Below are 25010 nucleotides of genomic sequence, written 5' to 3'. Positions count from 1 at the left end.
CATCTTAATCTTCAATGGTGTTATAAATATGAATTCTGACAAGTAGTGGAAATGATTTCACATCCCCAGGGAAGACCAAATTCAGAAAATTTATATTTTAAAAGTAAATTTAGAGGCAAGGACAACTCAAATCAAGAAGAATTTAGAATTTTCTCTTTTGAGAAGTTAGTTCGTGGCATTTATAAACTTTCTGTTTTTGTTTTTCTGTTTCAATAAATTTACACCATGCCAGAAAACTAAACTGCATTTGGATTGTAGACAAGAGCAGAAACAACAATTATTTTTCTCCTTTCTTTATGTTTGAAAGAAAAATGTGACCATTCTTTTCAAACGTTGGCTTTGCTGTCTAAAATAAGTCCTTTACTCTTCACAGTGGACAATCCCAACAAACTTTATTAGGCTTCCATTTGGCAAAATTCAGCATTATTCTTGTAGTTTTTCTGTTAACGTCCTGCTCTAATTCTATAAGTTTTAGCTTTATATATTTTGAGATTATATTGTTAAATGCATACATGTTCATTATTGTTGTGGCTTTTCTTTCTTGGGTTGTGTTTTTACCTTTGAGCAATGTTTCTCTGTTTCTAATAATGCCTTTTACTATAAATTCTGTTTTGTCTCATATTAATATTCTTACCACATTTTTCTTTTGTTTGGTAATTTTCCATCCCCCTTTTATTTATTTATTTATTCAAGCCTCCCACTGCCATTTTGAAAGCAAAATATAGCTAGATGTTACGTAGTCCATTCCAAAGTCTATGTTTCTAGTAGGCAAGTTTAGATCTTTGCAATTTATTCTAACTTATTTCTACTATTCTTTAAGCTTATTTCTACCGTCACATTTTCTGTTTACTTTGTTGTTTCTTTGTTTCCTGCTTCTTTTTAATTCTCTTTCTGCTTTCTAGTAAATTGATAACATTTTCTTTATTCTCTACCCCCACCCCACAAACATTTTGCTGATTTAGAAACTATAGATTAAAATTTTATATTTTGGAGATTATATTTACATGTTATATATAATATATAAAAAAAATATATACATATATAATATTATAATTCTAACAAAGTTTAAAACCACACAATATCTTCTCCAATCTTTTCTCATCCAAGGTAAGAATGTTGTCATTCCTTAGCTGATCACCTAATATCACCTCCCTCATCCCATGCCATCTTCCTTGGTATTGTCTAAAATTTAATTGATTTTTTAAAAAATTGAATTGTCTTATAGTTCATAGTTAAACAGTTCTACCAACATATACCACCAATTTTTGTACCCACCATTCCTTTTTATTATACTTTATTCTTCAGTTTTCAATTTTCTTATTTTTGAAATATATATATATATATTTTTTAAGTTCTTTCAGTGAAGATCTGTGGGTAGTAAACCTTCTTTGTCTTTGTATGTTTGTTAGTGTCACTATTTTAGCATGATAATTTAGGTAAGTTTTGAACTTGACAGATATTTTCCCTCATCATTGTCCTATGTCTTCTTGCATCTATCAATGAGAAGTTTTCTGTCATTCTAGATCTAATGATTTAGTAGATAATCTATCTCTTCCTTCAAGTAGCTTTTACACTTTTTACTTTTGGCAATGACTATTTTCACTATAAATTGTCATGTGTCTGTATTAGTGCTGTGTAACAAATTATCCAAAAACATAATGGCTTAAAAAAGAACAAACACTTAATACTTCATAATTTCTGTGAATCAGGAATCCAAGAGTGGCTTGGCTGGGCCTATCTCTAGATGGTTGTTGCATTCAAGATGTTTCCCAGGTCAAATGTGGCTTATTCACATGTTGGTGCAAGTTGATGCCGTGTGATGAAATCCTCATATCCTCTCTATGTGGTCTCTCCACAGGCTGCTTGAGTTTCCTCACAACATGGTGTCTTGCCTGCCTAGAGTGAATGATACAATAGAGAACAAGGAAGAATTAACTGTTTTTTTTTTTTTTTTTTAATGATCTAGCTCCAGAAGTTACCATAGCCACTTCTGCCACATTCTATTTGTTGGAAATGAGTCACTAAGTCCAGCCCACGTCCCAGGAGAGAAATTAGACTCCACTTTCAATAGGAACACTTGAAACATTTAAAACCACAACAGTGTCTACGTATTTCTATTAATCCTCCTATGTACTTGTTAACAAAGTAGTTTACGATCCTACTGCTCCTTGGAAACATCAGGCAATTTTCAAACACTTCTACAAAACACAGGTCCCCAGGTGTGCCTGACAAGAAATTTTGATTCAGTAACCTGAGTTGTATTGGCAGCATCTAATTGCTGTTGTTTTATTTTTTTTTTTTTAAGCTTCATAAGCGATTCTGATAAATTTCAAGTTTTAAAAACTACCACTTTAATGCATGTGGGGATTTATATATTTCTTCAAGTATGGAAAATCTCATCTATTATCTCTTCAATATTGCCTCTTTGCCCTTTCATCTTTTCTCTAACTGTCATATTCCTGTTAGACATACGTCAGAACCTATAAATCTGTTCTCCCCAACTTTCAGTTACTCTTTCACTTTTTTTTCATCGCTTTTCCTCTCTGGACTCAGGACAGTGTGGGTTCATAAGTACCATCTTCTAATTCACTAATTCTTCATTTGAATGTGTCAAATCTTGAGTTTATTGTGTGTGTGTACTTAATTTCCATTATTATGTTTTTAATTTATAACTTTTCTACTTTTTGTTTCATAATTATTTTTGTACTTCAATTCTGCCTATTTTTGTTTCATAATTTCTTGTTTTTTTTTAACAGATACTGCTGCTTTTTTTTTTTTTTTTTTAGAATCTTATACTTTCTTTTTTCCATAGCTTTATTTCCTACCAGAGCAAATTAATCTCCTAGTTACTGAATTTGTTGGCTTTCTTAGCATTCATTTTCCTAATGTGCTTTGAAATTATAATTTGTCAGTATAAGTTGAGTGGATTTTTCTTATTTCTAGTCTCTCTGAAATTATTTCTCCCTTCCCAATAATTTTTGAGGTTGCCTTTAGAAGACCCTGTAATTCCCTCATTCCATATAAGGTGTTAGAAAATGGAAGTTTAGGATCACCATTCTGCAGTGTTCTGCAGTTCATATGATATCCAGTTACTGAGAAAGCTGAAACCTTAAGACAAGTTCTGCTACAATACCATCACTGCTTCTTCCTCCTCCCCCTTTCACAGATAAGGAAGCCCCACTTCTGCCCTTTGGTTTCAAGCAGTGAGCCTCCTATCCCTGCCTCAGGTGGTTCACTGCTGGAGAAATCAAATTTTAGGCTCCTTTTCCCTGCTCAGAGAGCTGGAGTTATTTCTGTCCACTATCTTATATACTGAGATCTTCACCTTATGTCTGAACATAGCTTTGTCTTTGTAGGTAACAATAAAATTGTGTATTACCTGTTATTGCTATGTACTTGTTCTGGTTAGGTGGTTTTGAATTGAGAACCCATAATACCATCTTGATTAGTAGTCTTCATGCTAAAATTATTATATATATATAGTATGTAAATCTACCCAGTGGAATATGTAAGAAAATTTTTTAAAATGCATATTATTATTTGAAAGGATACATTAAAAGTAATGATATTAAAGATAATAATTATATCTACTTAGAAAGCCCAAGTATCAACTCCAATGCTATTTTAAGTAATATGGTAATTGAGTACTATTTATAACTAAAGCACACACATACCCCACACACATATTGATAGCTTTCCGATTTAGCAGAAATATCCTTTTAGAAATTAATGGTGTAGCTGGATTTCTAACCAGGTGGTCTAAATCCAGAGCCTGTTCTTGTAACTTTTATGCTAATATGCCATTACTTGACTTATTACTTACATTGACTTGGTCCTAATCATTGAGATAAGAAATGGGTTTGTGTACCTGGAAGTTCTCTGGAATGTCCATTCTCAAAGGAGCCCTTTCATACATTATCTCAAATTCTTTCTCTTCATGATTTCATTATTTGATTACTGCTCAAATCTTTCCAAAACGTCTCTTCAACATTCCCGAGGTGGAGCTAGCTAGATAGATCATTTTTGGCTTCACCTTTAAGTTCTTTTTACTTTATTTGTGTGCTTTTCTTCTCATGATAATTAAATTACCATAAAGAAGAAGTTCCAATGCCAAGGCAACAAAGATCAAAGAATGTTCGATTTCAGCCTTGGCTGAGACCTCAACTCTTCTTAGCCAAATTCCTATTATCTTCTTTGCTTCCCTCACTTTTGTGGTCAAAAGAATGTAAACTGTTCCACAGTTCTGCCAGTTTTCTCTTCTTGTTTTGTCTTTCTTTCTGCAAGGTCTACATGACCTATATGACTTTGATGTATTAACTATACTACTAACTGTATTACTCTTATTTCTAAAAAGTAACCTTGATGACTTTCCTTCCTCTTATATGACAGTGGATTTCCCCTCCAAATTTTCTCTCTAATCAACTAATACAATGAAATTGCTTAGGAAAATTTATTTTATCTTCCTTAGAATCAAATCACATTCACACACACAGACACACAGACACACACACACACACACACACACATTCACTTTCAAAACCTGGGAGATAGACCATAATAAGATCAAATATTTAAAAAAATGTAGGAAACTCATCATTTTCAACGTAATCAAAGAACTAATAGAATTACATGACCATAAAAAAATAAAACTAACAAAAATTTATATTCATGGGAATAGAACACTTAGAAAGAATTTTTCTGTATTTCAAATGTGTTGGACTTTCTTTTGTGTTAGTTTCTGTTCTGAACACCATAATATAAGAGGAACTGGTAAGCTCAAAAGCAATCAGGATGTGAACTTGGACTCAAGCTTGGAAACATGAAAATATTTGATGGATTTTTTTTTCTTTCTTGTCCAATAGGTAGAACTAGGAATTAGGTCATCCATTCCATGTAATATTATACAACCATAAAGTGTTTTTTTCCCCTCTTTTTTTTTTTTTTTAACATATATGCTTGTATATGCATAGATTAACCCTTTGAAAATATACCAAAAAACGAGTAACCGTGGTTGCTTCTGGGAAGGGGGACTTGATGTTTGGGATATGGAAAAAGAGACTGCTTTCTACTACATACAGTTTTGTACTTTTTGAATTTTACATCATGTTTCTGTATTTCCAATTCAAATACTAACTTTTAAATTTATATGTATTATTTGTTCTTTTTCTGAATTCCTAAAATTTTTTTTTTTTTTATCTACTAAGGAGCTTGTATTACTCCTATTATCTAAAAATGTTATTTTTTAAGAAGTGAAAACATTTTAAATAAAGGAGATAGGCTCAAAAAACAAATTAAATAAGTGAGGCTAGTGGGACATAAGGTACTAGGGAGTGATGAAACTATGGTTATCTAGAAAGCCCAAAGTCATTGAAACCAATTTTCCCGGACTAATCTGGCCGCCCAGGGACCATCATTTATTTCTGTGATACAGAGAATCTCTGCAGTATTCAAGAGCCCAGATGACCAATCCTAAGTGTGGAAGAAACTAATATTAATTCAATATCTATGCTCTACCAGGCATTATTAGGGATGTTGTGAAAAATGATTCTTTTGTCCAGAGGTACTTTCCACAGATAACCTCCAAATCTTTTAACCATGAAATATATGCAATTTACCAGCGTTAAGTGGTCTTTCACCTTGACGCTTAAAAAAAAAAACAAGAAATGTGCCATTGACTTGATTGGTAGAAATAGAGAAAATTCAGAGTAAATTCTAACTAGGAAATAATAAGTTCACTTAAAGAGGGTTTGATGTTATGTGTAAAAATAAGGCCTTCTCAGAACGATGCTTGGCTAGAGCTGGAGACCTGATGCATGAAAAACTGGGAGAGATTCCTGGCTGTGCCCCTGAGGCAAATCTCTGAGTCTCAGATTCCTTGTCTGGAAGATGGGCAGAATATTATTAATAATATTGAGATAATATCAATTCTCCTCAAACACAGACACAGTGAAGGTTAAGTGCCATAACGTATAAAGTGTATGCAGATATCTATAACTTGTGAGGAACTACGCAAATGTATTCTTACCTTTAAAAGGAGTTAACAATAATACTGTCATTTTGTACTATATTGCAGTTGATTGTCATTAATTCTAAGGGAGGTCTAAATTAATATAAACAAATAAGCTTTCAAGGAAAAACAAGAGTCTCATGTAGGGTTTACATCTGATATATTAAATATTTTAATTTGATTTTTTTGTAGTCTTCTCAAAATAATTCTAAATTCTCAATTCCTTACATTTAGACATGTTTACATCCCCCTTTGGGGCTTGCTTCCCCAGTAGTTTTCCAGAAGATATCAATTCGCTGTCCCTGCTTCTGAGCACTCTGGGTGTTGATACAGAAGAACAAATCTGTGTTGTTGAGAGGATCTATTCTGCAGAAACCCCCTAATCCTTTGTTTACCACAACACAAGTCTATTGCCATAGAAATGATAGCTGAGATCCCAGATTCAACATCACTGACTTCATAGCAGGGCCTCATAAGAGGAGAAGCCAAGCTGGGAGGGAGAATGCAATTTATCAGAATAGTAGGCAGACTGTTGCCTCTAAAGAAAGGGTAATTGTCAACATTCAAATAAAAATGCATGAGTGATCTATGTTGTTGCGTATGCTGTTTATATTTTCTGTATCGTGCTGCCTGACTAAAAAGTAATCATTTGAAATATTCTGTAACGTAATAGTTTGCTTTTATAAGATCAGTAATTTCCCTTGGCTGCATTTGTTTCTTGCTGAAAGAGAGAATAAGAAGATCCTAATTAACTTTGTTGCACATTTGATCTTTCTGTAGTCCAAGATTTTCCTTTTCATGATGTGTTGTTTTTGTTTTGTTTTGTTTCTATTAATAGAAGAAAGTGAACCTGAACAAGATGCTAAAGGTATTTTTTTTTTCTTTCTACCCTGCTTCTTTTTTTTTCTTTCTACCCTGCTTCTTTTAAATGTATTCTATTTGGTTTTATTCAATTGTTTATTTTTGCTGACCTTATAAACAACTTTAAACAGCATTATTTTGTTAGGAAGTATGTAACCATGTATGGAAAAAATTAAATCATAGCATTTAACAGAGTATTATTCGATGGGCTGCTTTATTATATAATATGCTTATTGGCCATTTCTATTTCTTAAGAAAATATTGAGTCAACAGAAAATGCTTTAACTTGGTGTCCTAAGCTCTGGAAGTACAAGTAAAATGGAATGAAATAAATCAACATGGGAGTATAAATCCCACACAGGTTGGAAGAGAAAGTTACCCTTTGACTAAAGACTTATTTTTCTTTTTTGGCTTACATTTTTTGAAGAAATATTAAAATGTCAAGAGCCTGCTTAGGTTTTATTTCAAGAGGGCAAGGAGTATTATGTAACTGATCCAAATCAAACCAAACCAAATTAAGTTAAATTCGTTTTAATTGTACACAGACATATATAATTAATGGAATATGTATAGATCACAGTGGCTGGAAATCCAATGTGCTTGGGAAACCCTACTGCAGAACAGGAGTTTTCCCTGCCTTTTTTCCTTCAAAGAAAGCATTTTTCATCCTACCCAAACTCTGTGCTCTTCTAACCCTGGTGGCGTAGTGGTTAAGAGTTCACTGCTAACCAAAAGGTGGGCAGTTCGAATCTACCAGATGCTCCTTAGAAACCCTATGGGGTAGTTCTCCTCTGTCCTGTAGGGTCACTAGGAGTCGGAATCAACTCAATGGCAACGGCTTTAACCTAACCTAAACTTTGATAGTTTGTGGGTTAAATTCACAAGTTCTCAAAGAACACAGTCTGACTCTGGATATAAACCTTTAAAACCAAAAATCCATTGCAATCGAGTGGATTCCAATTCCTAGTGACCCTATAGGACAGAGTAGAGTTGCCCCATGGGGTTTCCAAGAGAACCTTAGGCTGGTATTATTTAAAACAATGCTTCATTATCTTAGTATCTCAAATAGGGGGTCTGAGATATTTTTCTGTTTCTAAACATGAGGCTACTTATAATTAAATTCAGGTGAAATCATTCCACCTGGTCCTATGTGAGTTTTTTTCTTTCTAATTCATTCCTATCAGTAACTATTGGATTGAATAATGTAACCTAATATGCCCCATTAAGGGGAAGGTAGAAAATAATTATTCTTTTCAGAAGTAGACTGCCAAGTCCTTCTTCCTAGTCTGTCTTAGTCTGGAAGCTCAGCTGAAACCTGTCCACCATGGGTGACCCTGCTGGTATTTGAATACTGGTGGCATAGCTTCCAGCATCACAGCAACACACGAGCCCCCACAGTAAGACAAACTGACAGATGCTTGGGAGGAAGATCAGTCAATATGACTATTATTCAAATTCATACACTAACCACTAAGGCCAAAAATGAAGAAATTGAAGATTTTTACCAACTTCTGCAGTCTGAAATTGATTGAACATGGAATCAGGATTCACTGATAATTACCAGTGATAGAAATGTGAAAGTTGGAAACAAAGAAGAATCTGTAGTTGGAAAATAGGGCCTTGGTGATAGAAATGATGCTGGAGATCGCGTGATTCAATTTTGCAAGACCAACGACTTCTTCATTGTAAACACCTTTTTTCACCAACATAAACTGTGACTATACACATGGACCTTACCAGATGGAATACACAGGAATCAAATCTACTACGTCTGTGGAAACAGACGATGGAAAAGCTCAATATCATCAGTCAGAACAAGGCCAGGGGCCCACTGCAGATCAGACCATCAATTACTCATATGCAAGTTCAGGTAGAAACTGAAGAAAATTCGAACGAGTCCGTGAAAACCAAAGTAGTACCTTTAGTATATCCCACCTGTATTTAGAGACCATTTCAAGAATAGATCTGACGTGTTGAACACTAATTACAGAAGACCAGACGAGTTGTGGAATGACATTAAGGACATCATATCTGAAGAAAGTAAGAGATTATTAAAAAGAAGAGAAAGAAAGAAAAGACCTAAATGGATGTCAGAAGAGGCTCTGAAACTTGCTCTTGAACATCAAGCAGCTAAAGCAAAAAGAAAAAATGATGAAGTAAAAGAGTTGAACAGTAGATTTCAAAGAGCGGCTAAAAAAGACAAAGTAAAGTACTATGATGATATGGGCAAAGACCTGGAGATAGAAAACCAAAAGAAACGCTCAGCGTTTCTCAAGCTGAAAGAACTGAAGAAAAAATTCAAGCCTCGAGTTGCAATAACGAAGGGTTTTATGGGGAAAATATTAAACAACACAGGAAACATCAAAAGAAGGTGGAAGGAATACACAGAATCACTATACCAAAAAGAACTGCTCAACGTTCAACCATTTCAGGAGGTAACATATGATCAGGAACCATTGGTACTGAAGGAAGAAGTTCAAGCTGCACTGAAGGCATTGGTGAAAAACAAGGCTCTGGGAATTGATGGAATACCAACTGAGATGTTTCAACAAATGGATGCAGTGCTGGAAGTGCTCACTCATCTATGCCAAAAAATTTAGAAAGCAGCTACCTGGCCAACTGACTGGGAGAGATTCATATCTATGCCTATTCCCAAGAAAGGCGACCCAACAAAATGCAGAAATTATCAAACAATATCATTAATATCACATGCAAGTAAAATTGTGCTGAAGATCATTCAAAAGTAGCTGCAGCAGTATATTGACAGGGAACTGCCAGAAACTCAAGCTGGATTTAGAAGAGGACGTTGAACCAGGGATATCATTGCTGATGTCACATAGATCCTGGCTGAAAGCAGAGAATACCAGAAAGATGTTTACCCCTGTTTTATTGACTGTGCTAAGGCATTTGACTGTGTGGACCATAACGAATTATGCATTACATTGAGGAGAGTGAGTATTCTGGATCACTTAATTGTGCTCATGAGGAACCTGTACATGGATCAAGAGGCAGTCATTCAAACAGAACAAGGGGATGCTGCATGGTTTAAAGTCAGGAAAGGTGTGGGTCAGGGTTGTATCCTTTCACCATACCTATTCAATCCGTATGCTGAGCAAATACTCTGAGCGGGTGGACTATATGAAGAAGAACGGGGCATCAGGATTGGAGGAAGATTCATTAACAACCTGCATTGTGCAGATAACACAACTTTGCTGACTGAAAGTAAAAAGGTCTTGAAGCACTTACTGATGAAGATCAAAGACCACAGCCTTCAGTATGGGTTATACCTCAACATAAAGAAAATAAAAATCCTCACAATTGGACCAATAAGCAACATCATGATAAACAGAGAAAAGATTGAAGTCGGCAAGGATTTCATTTTACTTGGATCCACAGTCAACTCTAATGGAAGCAGCAGTCAAGAAATCAAAAGATGCATCGCATTGGACAAATCTGCTGCAAAAGACCTCTTTAAATTGCTGAAAAGCAGAGATGCCACCTTGAAAACTAAGATGCACCTGACCTAAGCCACGGTGTTTTCAGTCACCTCATATACATGCATCAGCCGGACAATGAATTAGGAAGACTGAAGAAGAATTAATGCCTTTGGATTGTGGTGTTGGTGAAGAATATTGAATATACCATGGACTGCCAAAAGAATGAACAAATCTGTCTTGGAAGAAGTTCAACCAGCATTCTCCTTAGAAGCAGGGATGGCAAGATTATGTCTCACATACTTCGAACATGTTATCAGGAGGGATCTGTTCCTGGAGGAGGACATCGTGCTTTGTAAAGTAGAGGGTCAGTGAAAAAGAGGAAGACCCTCAACGAGATGGATCAACCCAGTGGCTGCAACAATGGGTACAAGCAGAGCAATGGCTGTGAGGATGGCGAAGGACAGGGGAGTGTTTTGTTCTGTTGTGCATAGGGTTGCTATAAGTCGGAATCAACTCGATAGCACCTAACAACACAACAAGAAAATAATTTTAAAAAATTTAAAAAAGAGCAAGAGAAAATAAGATCTGTGAGAACTCATTTTGTACTTTGAAATAATTGCTCAGAAATAGAATTTATAAGAGATTTGCACAGGGGCCTATCTACAGAAAATAGTGACTATGACAATTCTAAATTGCTGAATGATCTCTCACAGTTGGCAATGGCCATTAGAAACTGCTCATTAGCACCCCTCCTCAGGTGGTGCCCAAGCATGTGCCCTACTTGCCATACCTTAGTTTACACCTCTGGCACTTATGTATTCCTTTGGTTCCTATTCCTTTGCCAAGAAAAGAGAGGTAGTTTATTTCAAGAAAAACTGCCAATTAATTTCAGGACTTGATTTACATCCTTTGCCCTTTGAGCTTTCCATCACACCAACTGTGCAACCCCAGAGTCAATATTGACTCTATCCCTTTAATATAAATTCAGATTACAGCGAAAACTGTAGGCATTTCTGAAGTTTAGGACTGAAACCTCTGCCAAAGACTTCTCCTCAAAACCTTGACTTTCTCCAGTTTTTAAATTTTTCAGTGTTGTTGTTGTTAGTTGTTGTCAAGTCGATTCCAACTCATGGAGACCCCATTTGTTACAGAGTAGAACTGCTCTGTAGGGTTTTCTTGGCTGTAATCTCTATAGAAGCAGATCACCAGGCCTTTTCTTCCCTGGTATCCCTGGGTGGGTTCTAACTGCCAACCTTTAGGTGAGCAGTTGAGTGTAAGCTGTTTATGCCACCTAGGACCTAATTTATGCTATTTCAATGGCAGTAGGATTATGCGCCCCCATTATATGTTTTTCTGGACCTGTGGGGTAGGACTCTAGAGTTTCCTTTTTCTCTACACTTGTTGTAGTCATTTTAGGTAGACCCAGCAGCATTTTTTTTTCTATTTTATTATTGTTATAAAATTTTTAATTTTACAAAAATGTTGACAGACTAATATAGTAAATTCCCATGCTCCCATTAGTTGACAGCAATAATTACCAACATTCTGCCATTTTTGTTTTCTCTATCCCTCTACTGTTTTATTGTTGCTGATTTAATTTTAAAGAAAGTTTCAAATATTAAATAATTCTATCCATAGAACATAAGAACATATTTTTTTAAACATAACCACATGACCATTTTCATTACCCCACCTCACCCTTAATGACATTTACTACAAGATCTCTTCAGTTTTTATCTGATTGTCTCAAAATATCTTTTAACATTTGATTTGTTGGCTAAGGATCCAAAAAAGATCCACACATTATATATGGCTAATGTGCTTCTGTGGTACGACGGCCTTTCTTACCACGGTCTTCTGACTCCCACTAAACAATTGGATGGGACTATTCAAATAAAGTGCTTGTGGCCCACCAAGGGGATTGGACAGCTAGTTAATAATGCAAGTACGGTGCATGGTACCCTTGTGGGGGTGGGGACATGCAAATAAGGGGCATGGAAACTTAACAAGGGGATTGGTCAGTTTTGCCATCCCTCTAGGCTTAAAATGAACTATCCCAGAGGTGGAACATAGGGAGCTCACTACTATGAAGAAAGAAGAGTGTCCTGGACTGAATTGTGTCTCCCCCCCCGCCCTCCTCCCCCGCAAAATATGTGTCAACTTGGTTAGGCCATGATTCCCAGCATTGTGTGGTTGTCCTCCATTTTGTGATTGTAATTTTATGTTAAAGAGGATTAGGGTGGGATTGTAACACCCTTACTAATGCCACATCCCTGATCCAATGTAAAGGGAGTTTCCCTGGAGTGTGGCCCGCACCACCTTCTATCTAACAAGAGATAAAAGGAAAGGGAAGCAAGCAGAGGATGGGGACCTCATACCACCAAGAAAGAAGCACTGGACGCACAGCGCATCCTTTGGACCTGGGGTTCCTGCACAAAGAAGCTACTAGTCCAGGGGAAGATTGACAGGAAGGACCTTCCTCCAGAGCCAACGGAAGGAGAAAGCCTTCCCCTGGAGCAGATGCCCTGAATTTGGACTTCTAGCCTACTAGACTGTGAGGAAATAGCATTCTCTTTGTTAAAGCCATCCACTTGTTGTATTTCTGTTACAGCAGCACTAGATATCTAAGCAAAGAGCTAGGAGTGGAGTGTGTCCTTTGGACTCGGGATCCCTGTACTGAGAATTTCCTAAACCCAGGAGACAGAGAGCTGTAACACCAGAGATGGCACAAGATGGTGAGAAGCAGCAGCAAGCAGGACAACAGCAGAACCAGAAAACTGGTAGGAGATGGCACAGTGGGCTTCCCAGCCAAGGGAGGAAGAAAACTGAGCACCTTCAGGCAGGAGGCTTGCTGGGAGAGTGGGGTGCCTCTGGGCACTTATCAGTAGAGATAAAGAGCTTTGTAACACTTGCACAAGCAGGGTAGAGGCCAAGAAGCCAAGAGGCCAAGGGGTTGAGTGGCTGAGGGACCAAAAGGCCAAGAGACTGAGGGCCAGAAAGAGGCCTGCCTATGGGCGTGGCTGAGAAGAAGTTGTCCTGATGGAAGAACTGTATCCTGAGTCATTTCTGATCCTGAATTGTAATCTGTTACTTCCCTAATAAACCCCATAATCATAAATATTATCTGTGAGTTCTGTGTGGCCATGGTGACAAATTATCAAGCCCAGTAGAGAAGTAGAAACTGCTGTGGGAGGGACGGCTGGTGTTAGAATTGGTAAAAAGGTTGCAGAGAGAAGGTACGTCTGAACTCTACCTCATAGAAATCAGTTTTGGGCTGATTATCTCCCTCCCTCATGAATTTAGAGGAGGTCGGATGCGTCTGTCACACCTTCATTTTTACAACCTCTTAAATCTCTTTTAATCTATAACTGTTTCGTCTTCCATTTTTGTTTTTTCCCTGATGCTATTTATTTGTTGAGGAAATAAAATAATTTGCTATGTTAAATTTTCTGTATTCTGGGTTTGGTTGAATTGCATCCCCATAATGTTGTTTATTGTGTTCCTTAATCCCTTATTTCCTATAAATTGGTGATTATAGCACAGGACTTTATTAAAAGGAGGGTGAATTTTGGTTATTTTGGGTCAGATTCAACTGCATTTTTAACATTTGATTCTGCTTTTTAAATTGATTCTTCTTCTTTTTTTTTTTTTTTTTTTTACCACAAATAAAACTTAAACAACGTTGCCTTGAATATAGTACTGTCCTGCTGTTTTGCTTTTTCTTTCTCTTGGCTTTTGGGCTCAACATTTGTATTTCTAACATACTCTTCAAGATTTCATCTCTTAGAGTTCTCAATAGCAAAAGATAGGAAGTTGAATTAGTTTGAATCTGAGAAAGCATCCAGTTTTCAAGCAAATCATATCTGCCTCTAAACCAACACCAAAAAGCCCAGGGCATGTGTATTCCGAGGTATTCTAGAATCAGATCAATTTCTCACACAGCTCTGGACTTTCTCTATCATCATCCTGTATATCTCCTTTCTAGGATATACTACCTTCCCTATATTTTCCTTTAGGTTCAAACCCCACAAATTCCATTTAACTAGAAGAACTAAGTTTTAAAGCACTGTGTTAACTGAGGCTTCATACTCTATTATAATGGATAATGAAAAAAGTTTCATAACTTTTTTTTTTTAAGAATACTGGATTTGATGTCAGAAAACTTAGAGACCAGATTTCTCACTCATCAGTATTGTTACCTTAGAAAAGCACCTGTCTTAGCTACCTAGTGCTGCTGTAACACAAATACCACAAATGGGTGAATTTAAAGAACAGAAATTTATTTTCTCAAAGCTTTGGAGGCTAAAAGTCCAAATAAGGGTCTCATTTGTGTTGATTCATTCCTTGTTGGTAGCCCTGGGAATTCCTTGGTTCCTCGGCATTCCTGGGGCCTCTCTGTGGAAAATTGTGCCTAGAGCAATTAGTGTTAAATTGCTGAATGATCTCTCAAAGCTGGCAGTGAAATGGTGCTGGCCAATAGAAACTACTCATTGGTGCCCCGCCTCAAGCGACACCCAGGGCACATGCTCTATCTGCTATGCCTTAGTTACACCTCTGGTTGTAAATGATCCTCACATGGCATCTGTCTTCCCTTGTGTGTGTGTCTGTGTCTATTCCGGTCTTTTTATAATTCAGAAGTGATTAGGTTTAAGATCCACCCTACGCTGGTGTGACCTCATTAAAATAACAAAAGAAAAACCCTCTTTCCAAACCAGATCACATTCACAGGTACAAGGGCCAGGAATTCAACACATATTTTGGAAGGACACAATTCAACCCATTAACGCACCTTCAAATAACTGAGCTTTAGTTAACACATCTGTAAAATGTGAAGGAGAAATCTAGTTCATCTCTGAAGTCTCTTTCAAGCATAATGATTCTGAGAGTCTAAATATCTTTAAATTTATTATACATTCTGAGCCTCAATCCCACTCTTTAGTTAAAGGCAAAATTCCTGCTCACATCAAAAGGACTTCCTCTTACTTATCAGTAGGGATTCAGCCTAAGAAAGGAATATAAATTACTCTTTGTCATGCCCACCCTTTACTTAAAATCTTTTTCTTTTTTGCCCAGTATGCTTATCTCAAACTTTTCATTCTCTGAAAAGTTTGAGAGGTTTTGCCTGTCCTGCCACTGGGGTACAGTTGAGGACATAAAGCATTAATTATCTCGTTCATTCAGCAATATACTATCATGTACTTACTTTGGTCAGGCACTCTTCTAGGCTGACTGTAACACTGGAAAAAAAAAAAGGGGCAAGTTTTTGGTTTCAGAGAACTCACTATCTAGCAGAGGGAAGCAGACAATAAACAAGTAAAAAATAAGTAATTTCAGATAGTGAGTGGTAAGTTCTGTAGAAACAATAAAATAGGATGAAGGAAAGTAAATGAGAGGAGGGATATACTTTATGCTGGGTGGTAAAGGAGGGTCTTTCTGAGGAAGTGTCACTTAAACCAGGACTTGAATGATACAAGGAAGCTGCCAAGTGAAGATCTGGGGGATGAACAGTCCAGGGGGATAAATAACAAGGGCAAGTTCCTAAGCTGGGAACAAGCCAGGCATGTCCTGGAGAAGTGAAAAATGTAGGGTCAAAGCATAAAGGGTTAAGAAGTATATGTGAGGGTTTGGAGTTTGGTATTATCCTTAAAACAGAGGTAAACACAGGAGTTTGATGTTGTTATCCTTTAAACAGTGCGAAACACGAGAGAACATGATCTGGTGTACATTTTTTGAAGACCACTCTAACTTGAATATTCCCTATAGGAGAGTCACTCATCACTTTTGTCTTCCTAACAGTTTTTGCCAGAATCCTGAGATCTCCTGAATCCCACAATGCCACGTTTGGTTCCTTTGTGACCCTGCGCTGTACAGCAACAGGAATCCCTGTCCCCACCATCACCTGGATTGAAAATGGAAACGCTGTGAGTGCTGCTTGTATGGGGACTTGTCCGGGGAAGACCCATTGATAGTGAATTTCAGGATAGACTATATATTTGAAGAGTTACCCTGACCTCTGTAATTGGCTCCTTCTGTACCTCCATTTTTTTTTGAAGACTTCCAATATCTTTTGTCCTTAAAACTACTGTCATAGAAATTGAAATCTGAGGGTTTGCTTCTGTCCTTGTGTCATGGGGAATAGTGACCCTGTGTCTTTGTATAAAATGGGAGTGTAAAAATACATTTCCACACAAGTAAAATAAATTTCACAAAACTCGTAAGTGAAACATTAGTTCACTGCTGGGGATTACTTTGATAAAAAATAATTTAGAATTAGAACCCACATCTCTCAGTCCAATATTCCATCCTTTTTCAAAAGTGGTAAAAATAACTAATATATCTTAAGTGATTACTATGAGTCAGATCCTACTCTAAGCACTGTAAATGTAATCATTCACTTATTCATTCTACCAATATGTATTGAGCGTCAATGGGGGTGGGAGGGAGAGGAAGTCATGTACTCTTCTATACCCTACAGAAGGTGTAGTAAACAAAGCAGCACAAAAAACAGGCAAAATTCCCCGTCCTCATAAAGCTTATGTTATGGTGGGAGAAGAAGATAGTAAAATAAAATGAATGTGTACATATGGGAATATATGTTGAATATGGACAGTGTTAAGTGTTAAGGAGAAAAACAAAGCAGGAAAAGGGCACAAAAAGTGTTACTTTAGCAGAAATATTCCATTTTCAATAGAGAGGTCAGGGAGATATTTGAGCAAAAGTCTGAAGGAGGTGAAGGAGGGGACCATGTAGACAACTGGGGAAAGAACAAGTGCAAAGTCTGTCAGATAAAAGTGTACATGGTGTGTTCGAGGAACAGCAAGGAGAATAGTGTGGGTGGAGGAGAGTGAACAAAGATGAAAGAAGTAAGGGGTGTAAGGGTTGTGGATCATATTGCCTATAACTTGGTGTTTTATTTTAGAGTGAGATGGGATGCCATGGTAGGTCTATTTGTATTATCTGTTTTCTCTGCTGGTTCTTGTGTATTGTGTTTTGTTTCCTTATGTACGTAATTATCTTTGCTCACCTGTTATTCATTGTATCAGAAAAAAAGTCAAGGGCTAGATGAGGGTATCTTTCTCCAAAGAGATGTTTGATTGCCTCTGTAAGGAACAAAGACTTAACCACTAGTCTGGGACCACCTTAAGCCAAGTCAAGGCTTGAAGCTCCTTGGATATCCTGGATAATTATAGCATGGGCTGCAATTCCTTTGTGTGTCATTTCACTCATAATTCACACTATCCCTGTTAACTAGTTTTTTAAGATCTTAGTTTAGTCTTTATCCTATTAGACTCTCTACCTTTATGGGCCCTGAGTTTTAATTTCTGTGGCCTCAGCCTTGAGGCCATCAAAAGGTAAGTACTGATTTTCTAGGATTAGAAAATCCTCTCAGGAAAAACAAAAGATTGTAAGTTTGTTACACCTGCTAAAAATATTTTCCAGCATTTTAAATTGTTTTCGGTATGCGGGTTGGTCTGAGTAACTAGTCTATCGATAGCTGAAACAGAATTCTATCATGCCTTATTATATAATATTAAATTTTGTAAATTTTAAAGCCTTGTCTGTTTCATGGTTTGTTTGCACTCAGTTCTGATACTCTTTGAGGTTAAGAAAATTTATTTTTATCCTTAGTGTTTTCAATATAAATAGATGTTGAAATTAATAAAAATGCTTTGTAATCAATTCTATAAAACTTTTGTTGAACATGTAATTCCTCACTTTTAAATTACAAATTTTTCCTTATGTTTAACCATTTTTTCACTCTTTGAACATGCTGGGTTTTTTGTTTTTTTTAATTATGTTGTTTCGATTCCCAATGGTTTTATTTAGTATATCATTGTACCTATATTCGAAAACAGGAATGGACTATAATTTTTATTTAGTGGGATAGCATGGTCAGTTTTCATTACCGATATTATGCCAGCTTTATAGAATCTATTGGCAAGTTTACATAATTTCCTTTGATGCAGAACATCGTAAATACTAAAACTTAGAAGTATTTTGTATTTACAGAGAGTCTCTTTACAGTTTCTTTTGGAATTTAGACTTTTTACCAAAATATGCCTTAATTTGTGTTTGCTTTAAATGGTCTGGCAAATAACTTGAGATGCAAATCTTCTTAAGTCCTGAACATTTTCCTCTATTACATCTTTACTTTTTGCTTCTCTCTTCGCTTCTCAATTTAAACTTCAATTCAATGGAATCCAATCTTTCTGTTCTTTTTGCTTAGCATATTTTCATTGGGGGACAGGAGGGAGCTCTACTTGATCTATCAATATTTTCTCAGGGTCTAATGCCCTACGTAAATATTCCCCACAAGAACCTACTACGGAAAATTTAATTCACAAGCTCTAGCCCAGAGGCTGAGTCCCTGGTTGGTACAAATAGTTAAAGCACTAGGCTGGTAACCAAAAGGTTAGAGGTTCAAGTTCACCCAGAGGTGCCATGGAAGAATGGCCTGGTGACCTACTTCTGAAAAATTAGCCATTGAAAACCCTATGTAGCATAGTTCTACTACAACCCACATGGGGTTGGCATGAGTTGGAATTAACTGGACAGCAACTCTTTAGCCCAGAAGCAGATACCTCAGCCTGGTGCTCTATGCATACATAATAGTTTCCCAACATCCTTCAACTACCCTGATTGTCTCAAAGTCCCTCCACCCTCCAAGTCATAGCCTTGCAGTCTGAGCTTTGGAATTTTCCATGACTATAGGAAAAAACGTGTCCATTCTCTTCTCAGGAAATCTCTTTCGTTGTTGTGGGTTTCAGCTACTTAGTTGATCATAATTTTTCTATCAATCCAATCCCATCTCTTTATATCTTCTGGAAATTGCTCAAAATTTCTGGTCCTTTGCTTATGACCCCCTTTTTGATTTCTATGGATTTATTTTTCCTAACTTTAGATTTCATTTATCTTTTGGGATTTCATGTAGAAAAAAAAAAAAAAAAACAGTTTCATGTAGCAGACATTACTCAAGCACTATCCTGCTGCGGGGGTTACAAGTCCTGTCATCAGCAGAGAACCTTATCATTTTGCCCCTTAATTTTTAAAAAGATCAGCAGGGATAACTAATTTATTGGTGATGTAATACAGGCAGTCCCCGGATTATGAGTGAGTTCCATTCCTAAGTATGTCTTTAAGTCAAATTTGTACATAAGCTGGAACAATTAGGTACAGCTCGTATCTAACATCAACTAGTCAAATGCTTGTCTTAGTATATACCATATAGTGTACCTTTCTATGCATAAAAAAATTAAGGAAACACTTCCAGACACACTGAAACATCTTTAACATAATAATACAGTGATAATAATGGTAATGTTTTGATATGCATGGCAAAGCAGCTCTGGTTTGTTATTATGTACCTCGAATTTTTAATATAATAGGCATTAAGAAAAAGGAGAGTTAAATGTGTGAGCTAAGATTATATAATCGTTGTAACTCAGCTGTTGAACAAGCAGGACTTGTGTGTAATACAACTGTATTTTTTACGTGCTCTGCCCTTTTAAATTTATTCAGCAGGGCTAGTTATTTTCCCACCATCGGGACCTATTTCAAGCAAGCTCTGTGATTTTATGGTTACTTTTAGGTGATTTTTAAATCACAGCCTCAATTTAGTTATTTTAAATGTCTTCTACTAAGTAATAGCCGAAGCCTATAGCTTCATTCAGAGGTGGCACCTTTCCTTCTGTCCATTTCTAGGAACTACTGCAAGTGTGCTGCCTGCCTTCCAGAAGAGGCTTATGATTGGCTTCTTAGCTTATGCTCACTCATTCTTCCTCTACTTGCTAGCTGCTCCTTAGGGCTCCTATAGAGTTGGTTGGGAAAAGAGGAGGAACAATAATAATCGGAGCAGAAAAGTTTTAATTTAACTGACACTCTCATAAGCTGGCTTTACACCCCCAAGCCTGGCTTGTATTTAAAATTGATTCTTTCCTTCATGGACACATTCATGATTTTTCAGAGATCAGGAACATTTCAGATGATACCAGTGATGCATTTTCTTCAGGCTGGTCACCTTCTTCTTAGCTCCCTATTTGTCAGTGGATGTGAAGCCTGTCTTTTGGGGTCCCAACAATCCCCCAAAAGGTCCCCTTGGGAGGATTTAAAATGACTCCAAATCAGCTCTTACATAAAACCTTTCACCCACCAACTCTGGGAGTCCAGACCATCCTACAGAGCTACAAGAGCTGCAAGGCAGCCCCACTTTGCTCTTCAGATTCTACCGGTGGGAATTAGATATCTCCTAATTGCGGGAACATATATTAACTCTCCAGGTAGTCCTATTGAGGGCCCATCTTCCTACCACAAGGAAATGGGGTGCATGCCCAACCTTGCTCTTTGGGTGAGGTAGGGATGTCTCACAATACAGCTAAACAACCCACACCTTGATTAGTCAGCTAACTGACTGTCAGCTACTTTCATTTTTCATCTCCTCCAGGATAGTCTCTCCAACGTTTTGGTATCTTGGTTGCAGTGCCCATATATCATCATATTACAACATAGAATAGTAGCAAAGGAGTATTCCTAAGTGGTGTTTTGTTCAAGCATCACAACAGGAAAATGGAGGAATTTATTGGTTGATTGTCAGGCAGTACCTTAGGAATAATTCAAATGATATTAAGCACAATTTCTACCTAGTCTGCAGCACATTCCTTCATGGTCTTGAACTGTTGCATTGCATCAGGACTGTCTCTTCTCCTGGATGAACAACCAAGATCCCCGTAATGCTTTTTCATAGCATCTTTCTCAGTCCTAAGTGGTTTTTATTACTCTCCTTTAAACCATTCTGAAGTTTCCTTATCTAAATTCAGTAACATCAACTAAAACTAGACCAAATGCTCTGGAAAGCAAAACAAAATGAAAAACACATCAACCTTAATCAGGGACTTAACTTGTCATCATTTAGTGCTTGGCATATCGTAGTCTACAGAATTTTGCTGCATGAAAGAAGGGTAACCTCAAGGCACTTCTACATAATAAGTTGATTTGTACACTTTTTTGCTTTAAATAAAGATAAACAACATAAAACTTCAGAAAGGCAGAAAAGAGGAAGGCTTAGAAAACTAGGAGTGAAGTTGCTGCCTAGCCCCTTATCCAAAGGATTCTCCAAAAGGTAATGTCGTTGTTAGTTACCATTGAGTCAATTCTGACTCATGTGTGTTAGAGTAGAACTGTGCTCCATAGGGTATTCGAGGCTGTGACCTTTTGGAAGCAGATTGCCAGGCCTGTCTTCGAAGGCACCTCTGGGTGAGTTCAAATCATCAATCTTTCAGCTAGTAGTCAAGCACTTAACGATTTGTGCCACCCAGGGACTCCACCAAAAGGTAATGGTCTGCTCTATATTTGTACCCCACCCTACCCTTGCCTCTGCAATGCAGTGTGTCCTAGGTGGACCAATGGGCTATACGCCTGAAAGAGAGCACAGGAAAGGGAAGACGGAGAGGAAAGAGAAGTGTGTGGAAAACAAAATGTGTTAGTGTGTGAAATTTTGATGGATGCTGTAAAACAGAAAAAAATTGCCAAATTCTTTGGCTACCCCAACTAATAAATAATGCCTTATTATAAGAACACTCCCCAAGGCTTATAATTCATTTATTATTGTTTTCACTATTATTTTTATTAGAGATTTTTTCCTCTTCTAATACTTGATCAAAACCATTCTTTTCTCTTATTTTGTTATTAAAATTCATTTATATTATTTAATTTTCTGTCCTACAAAGCCACGTAGCAATAATGACAACATCCCTTTAAAACTGTCATGAATAAACAAATTCATGATACTTAATAAACTTGTAACTTGAGGTATGGGAGAATGAGAATTAAATGGGGGAGTTAGGAGACTTAAGTCTTAAATGCATCTCTTCAGCTGATGTGATTTTGGGGGAGTCAATTCACTTCTGAAACATTGCTTTTCTCATGTGTATAATGTCAGAGATATTGAGGTAGCTAAAAAAGATGAACTCTAATATGACTTCAGGGCTAACGCTCTCTAAATTTGTTAAGTTACAATAAACCAGTAAGACCTGTAGTCTCTCTTCTTTTTAAGCTTCCTATCTAATTAAATTTCAAGTGTCATTTAAAATTTGAATCCTATTTGGCAATGTATTTTTTGGTTATTCTGTGGAAGCTGATGTAGTTGTCTTAAGTCTCTCGGGATGGTACAAAGAAGTGCCCTAAAAAAAAAAAGAAGTTCACTAAGAAATTTGAGAGACTGAGAATATCATTTTAGCAACTACCTTATTCTGTGAAAGCAGTAATAAAGAAAAGGGGAAGACACGCTCTAAAAAAAAAACTGAGTGTTTTCAAAAGGCTCATATGAGTTTACAACTGAACAATATATGATTGTTCTCTGTTGGCGCTCAGTAGTAATAAAGGACCAGGATCACTTGAGTTAGATTTGGTCTCGCTGAGTAGACCCCAACTTAATCATTCAAGATGTGACTCACAAAAAAGTAGTAGGTGAAATAGATCCATTGCGTCAGGTTCTAAATCAAGACTAAAACTAATGATGACTGTCCTCCAGGAAGGAAGGAAAAGCACATCCACAGTCCCCCTGGTCAGACAGCGTGTTGCTCTTACAGCTCTGTTTCATTCTTGGTAATACTACCCAAGCCCAAAATGAAATTGAGATGACTTTACCCACACTGACGCAAATCACAGGAAATGGGGAGAAATTTCAGGCGTTTAATGTAAAAGCACCAAACCAGAAAGTCCATTGAGGAGAACATGGAAGAGTGCACAGCCCTACTAACATTATTTTTGGTGGATTGAATGAAAAGAAATGCAGAGCCAGGAGATACTTGGCACAGAATAAAACAGGGTTTGAATTGTGGTTCTTCGCTAACTACAATGTTCCAAAAAAACCAAATCAGTTGCCGCCAAGTCGATTCTGACTCATGGCGACCCCATGTGTGTCAGAGTAGGACTGTGCTCCACAGGGGTTTCAATGGGTAATTTTTTGGCAGTAGATTGCCAGGCCTTTCTTCTGAGGCTCCTCTGGGTAGACTCAAACCTCCAACCTTTGGGTTAGCAGCCGAGCACCTTAACTATTTGCACTGCCCTCGTACCCCAGTTGTAATGGTATGGGTAACTCTAAAAGATGTGAATGCCCCTCTTCTCTGTGAACATTCCCGTAAACACACGCTGAGCAGTTAGAGCCAAAAAGCAGGAGAAAGACAAGCAGCCCACCTGAGAGTAATGAAGAAATATCTTGCTTTCTTCCTATGGAGGCATCTTTATTTTTCATAGGTATTTGTACTGCCAGATGAACTTCTGAGTGAGTGGTAATATTCCTTTTATTTTACAACACTAGAAATAGTAGCTTGGTGTGAATAAAGTAGATATTACTTTTTCAAAGAATTTTTATGCAGATTTATTTAAAGTTGTACCAATGGTATCTCTATTATTTTGACATTCAAAAAACAAAAGAAAAATTGCGCCTCTCCCTTGCTTTACCAATAAGGATAGTTATTAAAATACCTTAAAAGTTGAATAATTTTATTACAAGAATTTTATAATATCAATAGCCAAATCATCTATGTTGATGATTGGGTTTTTGAATGTTCTTAAGGGGTGGATCACCTATATTTTACACATATTTTGTAGGAAGTATTTTTGGTGAGAAGTGCTTAAGCTTTGGAATCATGTTACTAAAAAAAAAAAACCCATGTTACTAGCTGTGTAAAATTGGGCAAGTTGACAAAGTTCTCAGTGCCTCAGTTTTCTCATCAGTAAAATGGGGAATACTAATGGTTTGGGGAAGTATTTAGTTAGACAATTTGAGTAAAGCACATTGTCTTGTACATTGTAAAAAAAGACTAAATAGTGTCAATAGTTGTCCTGCAGTTGTAATTGTTACCATCTGTTTTTCAGGGTAAGGTGCTTAAGCCTATGCCTAGCTCATAAGTTGTGTTTTGATGTTTGTTGGTTGGTTGTTTTTTTGAAATACTAATATTGTTTTGGAGCCCTGGTGGTGCTATGGTTAGGAGCTTGGCTGCTAACCAAAGGTCAGCAGTTCAAATCCACCAGCCACCCCTCAGAAACCATATGGGACAGTTCTACTCTGTCCTATAGGGTGGCTATGAGTTGAAATCAAGTTGACTGCAATGGGTTTGGTTTTGGTTTTAATTTGGCCAAACAAAGAGATCTTTTGCCAAGGGATATATGGACTATTAGTAATAGATATGAATATTCACATCTCCCGAACTGAAGACTGAAATGATGCCCTCTCAGAATTTTTCTACCTGTCAACATGCTTAGAAAGATGACAACCATATCACATGTGCTAAATGCACCACCATCCAATCTTTTGTTCCTTATTTAGGTATTATACTGGAAGTATTTGGAGAACAAGTTCTTCAGTTTCTTTTAGTCTATTTTATTTCCACATAAAGATAGATTACATTAAAAGGCAAAAGTTTCAGAGAAGCTGTGAAAGCAAAAGAATGCTAGGGTGGACTACACAAACGGTCTCCTCACCAAATAAAGAAAACTTCATCCTATAAACTCTGGGACCCTCAACATGACAGTCTCTAGCTTCAGAGAGAAGGAAGGGACTGCCTGAAAAACTAAAGCTGAATTGTAATCAATTTCTTGTTCTAACTCCTCCAGAGGCAGGAAGCTACCATTTCCTTATGTAAATAATTGAAGAAGTTAAAGTCTGAACAGTGCCTGGAACATAACTGGCATACAGCAAATACTAG

At 36.9% G+C, this 25010-nt stretch overlaps 1 protein-coding gene across 1 annotated transcript in view; it reads left to right on the top strand.

Moving 5' to 3' along the window:
* Nucleotides 1-25010, top strand: part of MUSK (muscle associated receptor tyrosine kinase) — a 108374-nt gene that overhangs the window by 40825 nt on the left and 42539 nt on the right. Inside the window, exon 6 of the mRNA XM_003407531.4 lies at nucleotides 16102-16226. Coding sequence (XP_003407579.1) covers nucleotides 16102-16226 — 125 coding nt within the window. The remainder of the gene's footprint in view (nucleotides 1-16101; nucleotides 16227-25010) is intronic.

This window comes from Loxodonta africana, chromosome 9 (assembly GCF_030014295.1).
Source record: "Loxodonta africana isolate mLoxAfr1 chromosome 9, mLoxAfr1.hap2, whole genome shotgun sequence".
Taxonomy (NCBI): domain Eukaryota; kingdom Metazoa; phylum Chordata; class Mammalia; order Proboscidea; family Elephantidae; genus Loxodonta; species Loxodonta africana.
Note: the sequence above shows the minus strand (reverse complement) of the source record. Positions and strands in the feature narration are given on the sequence as shown.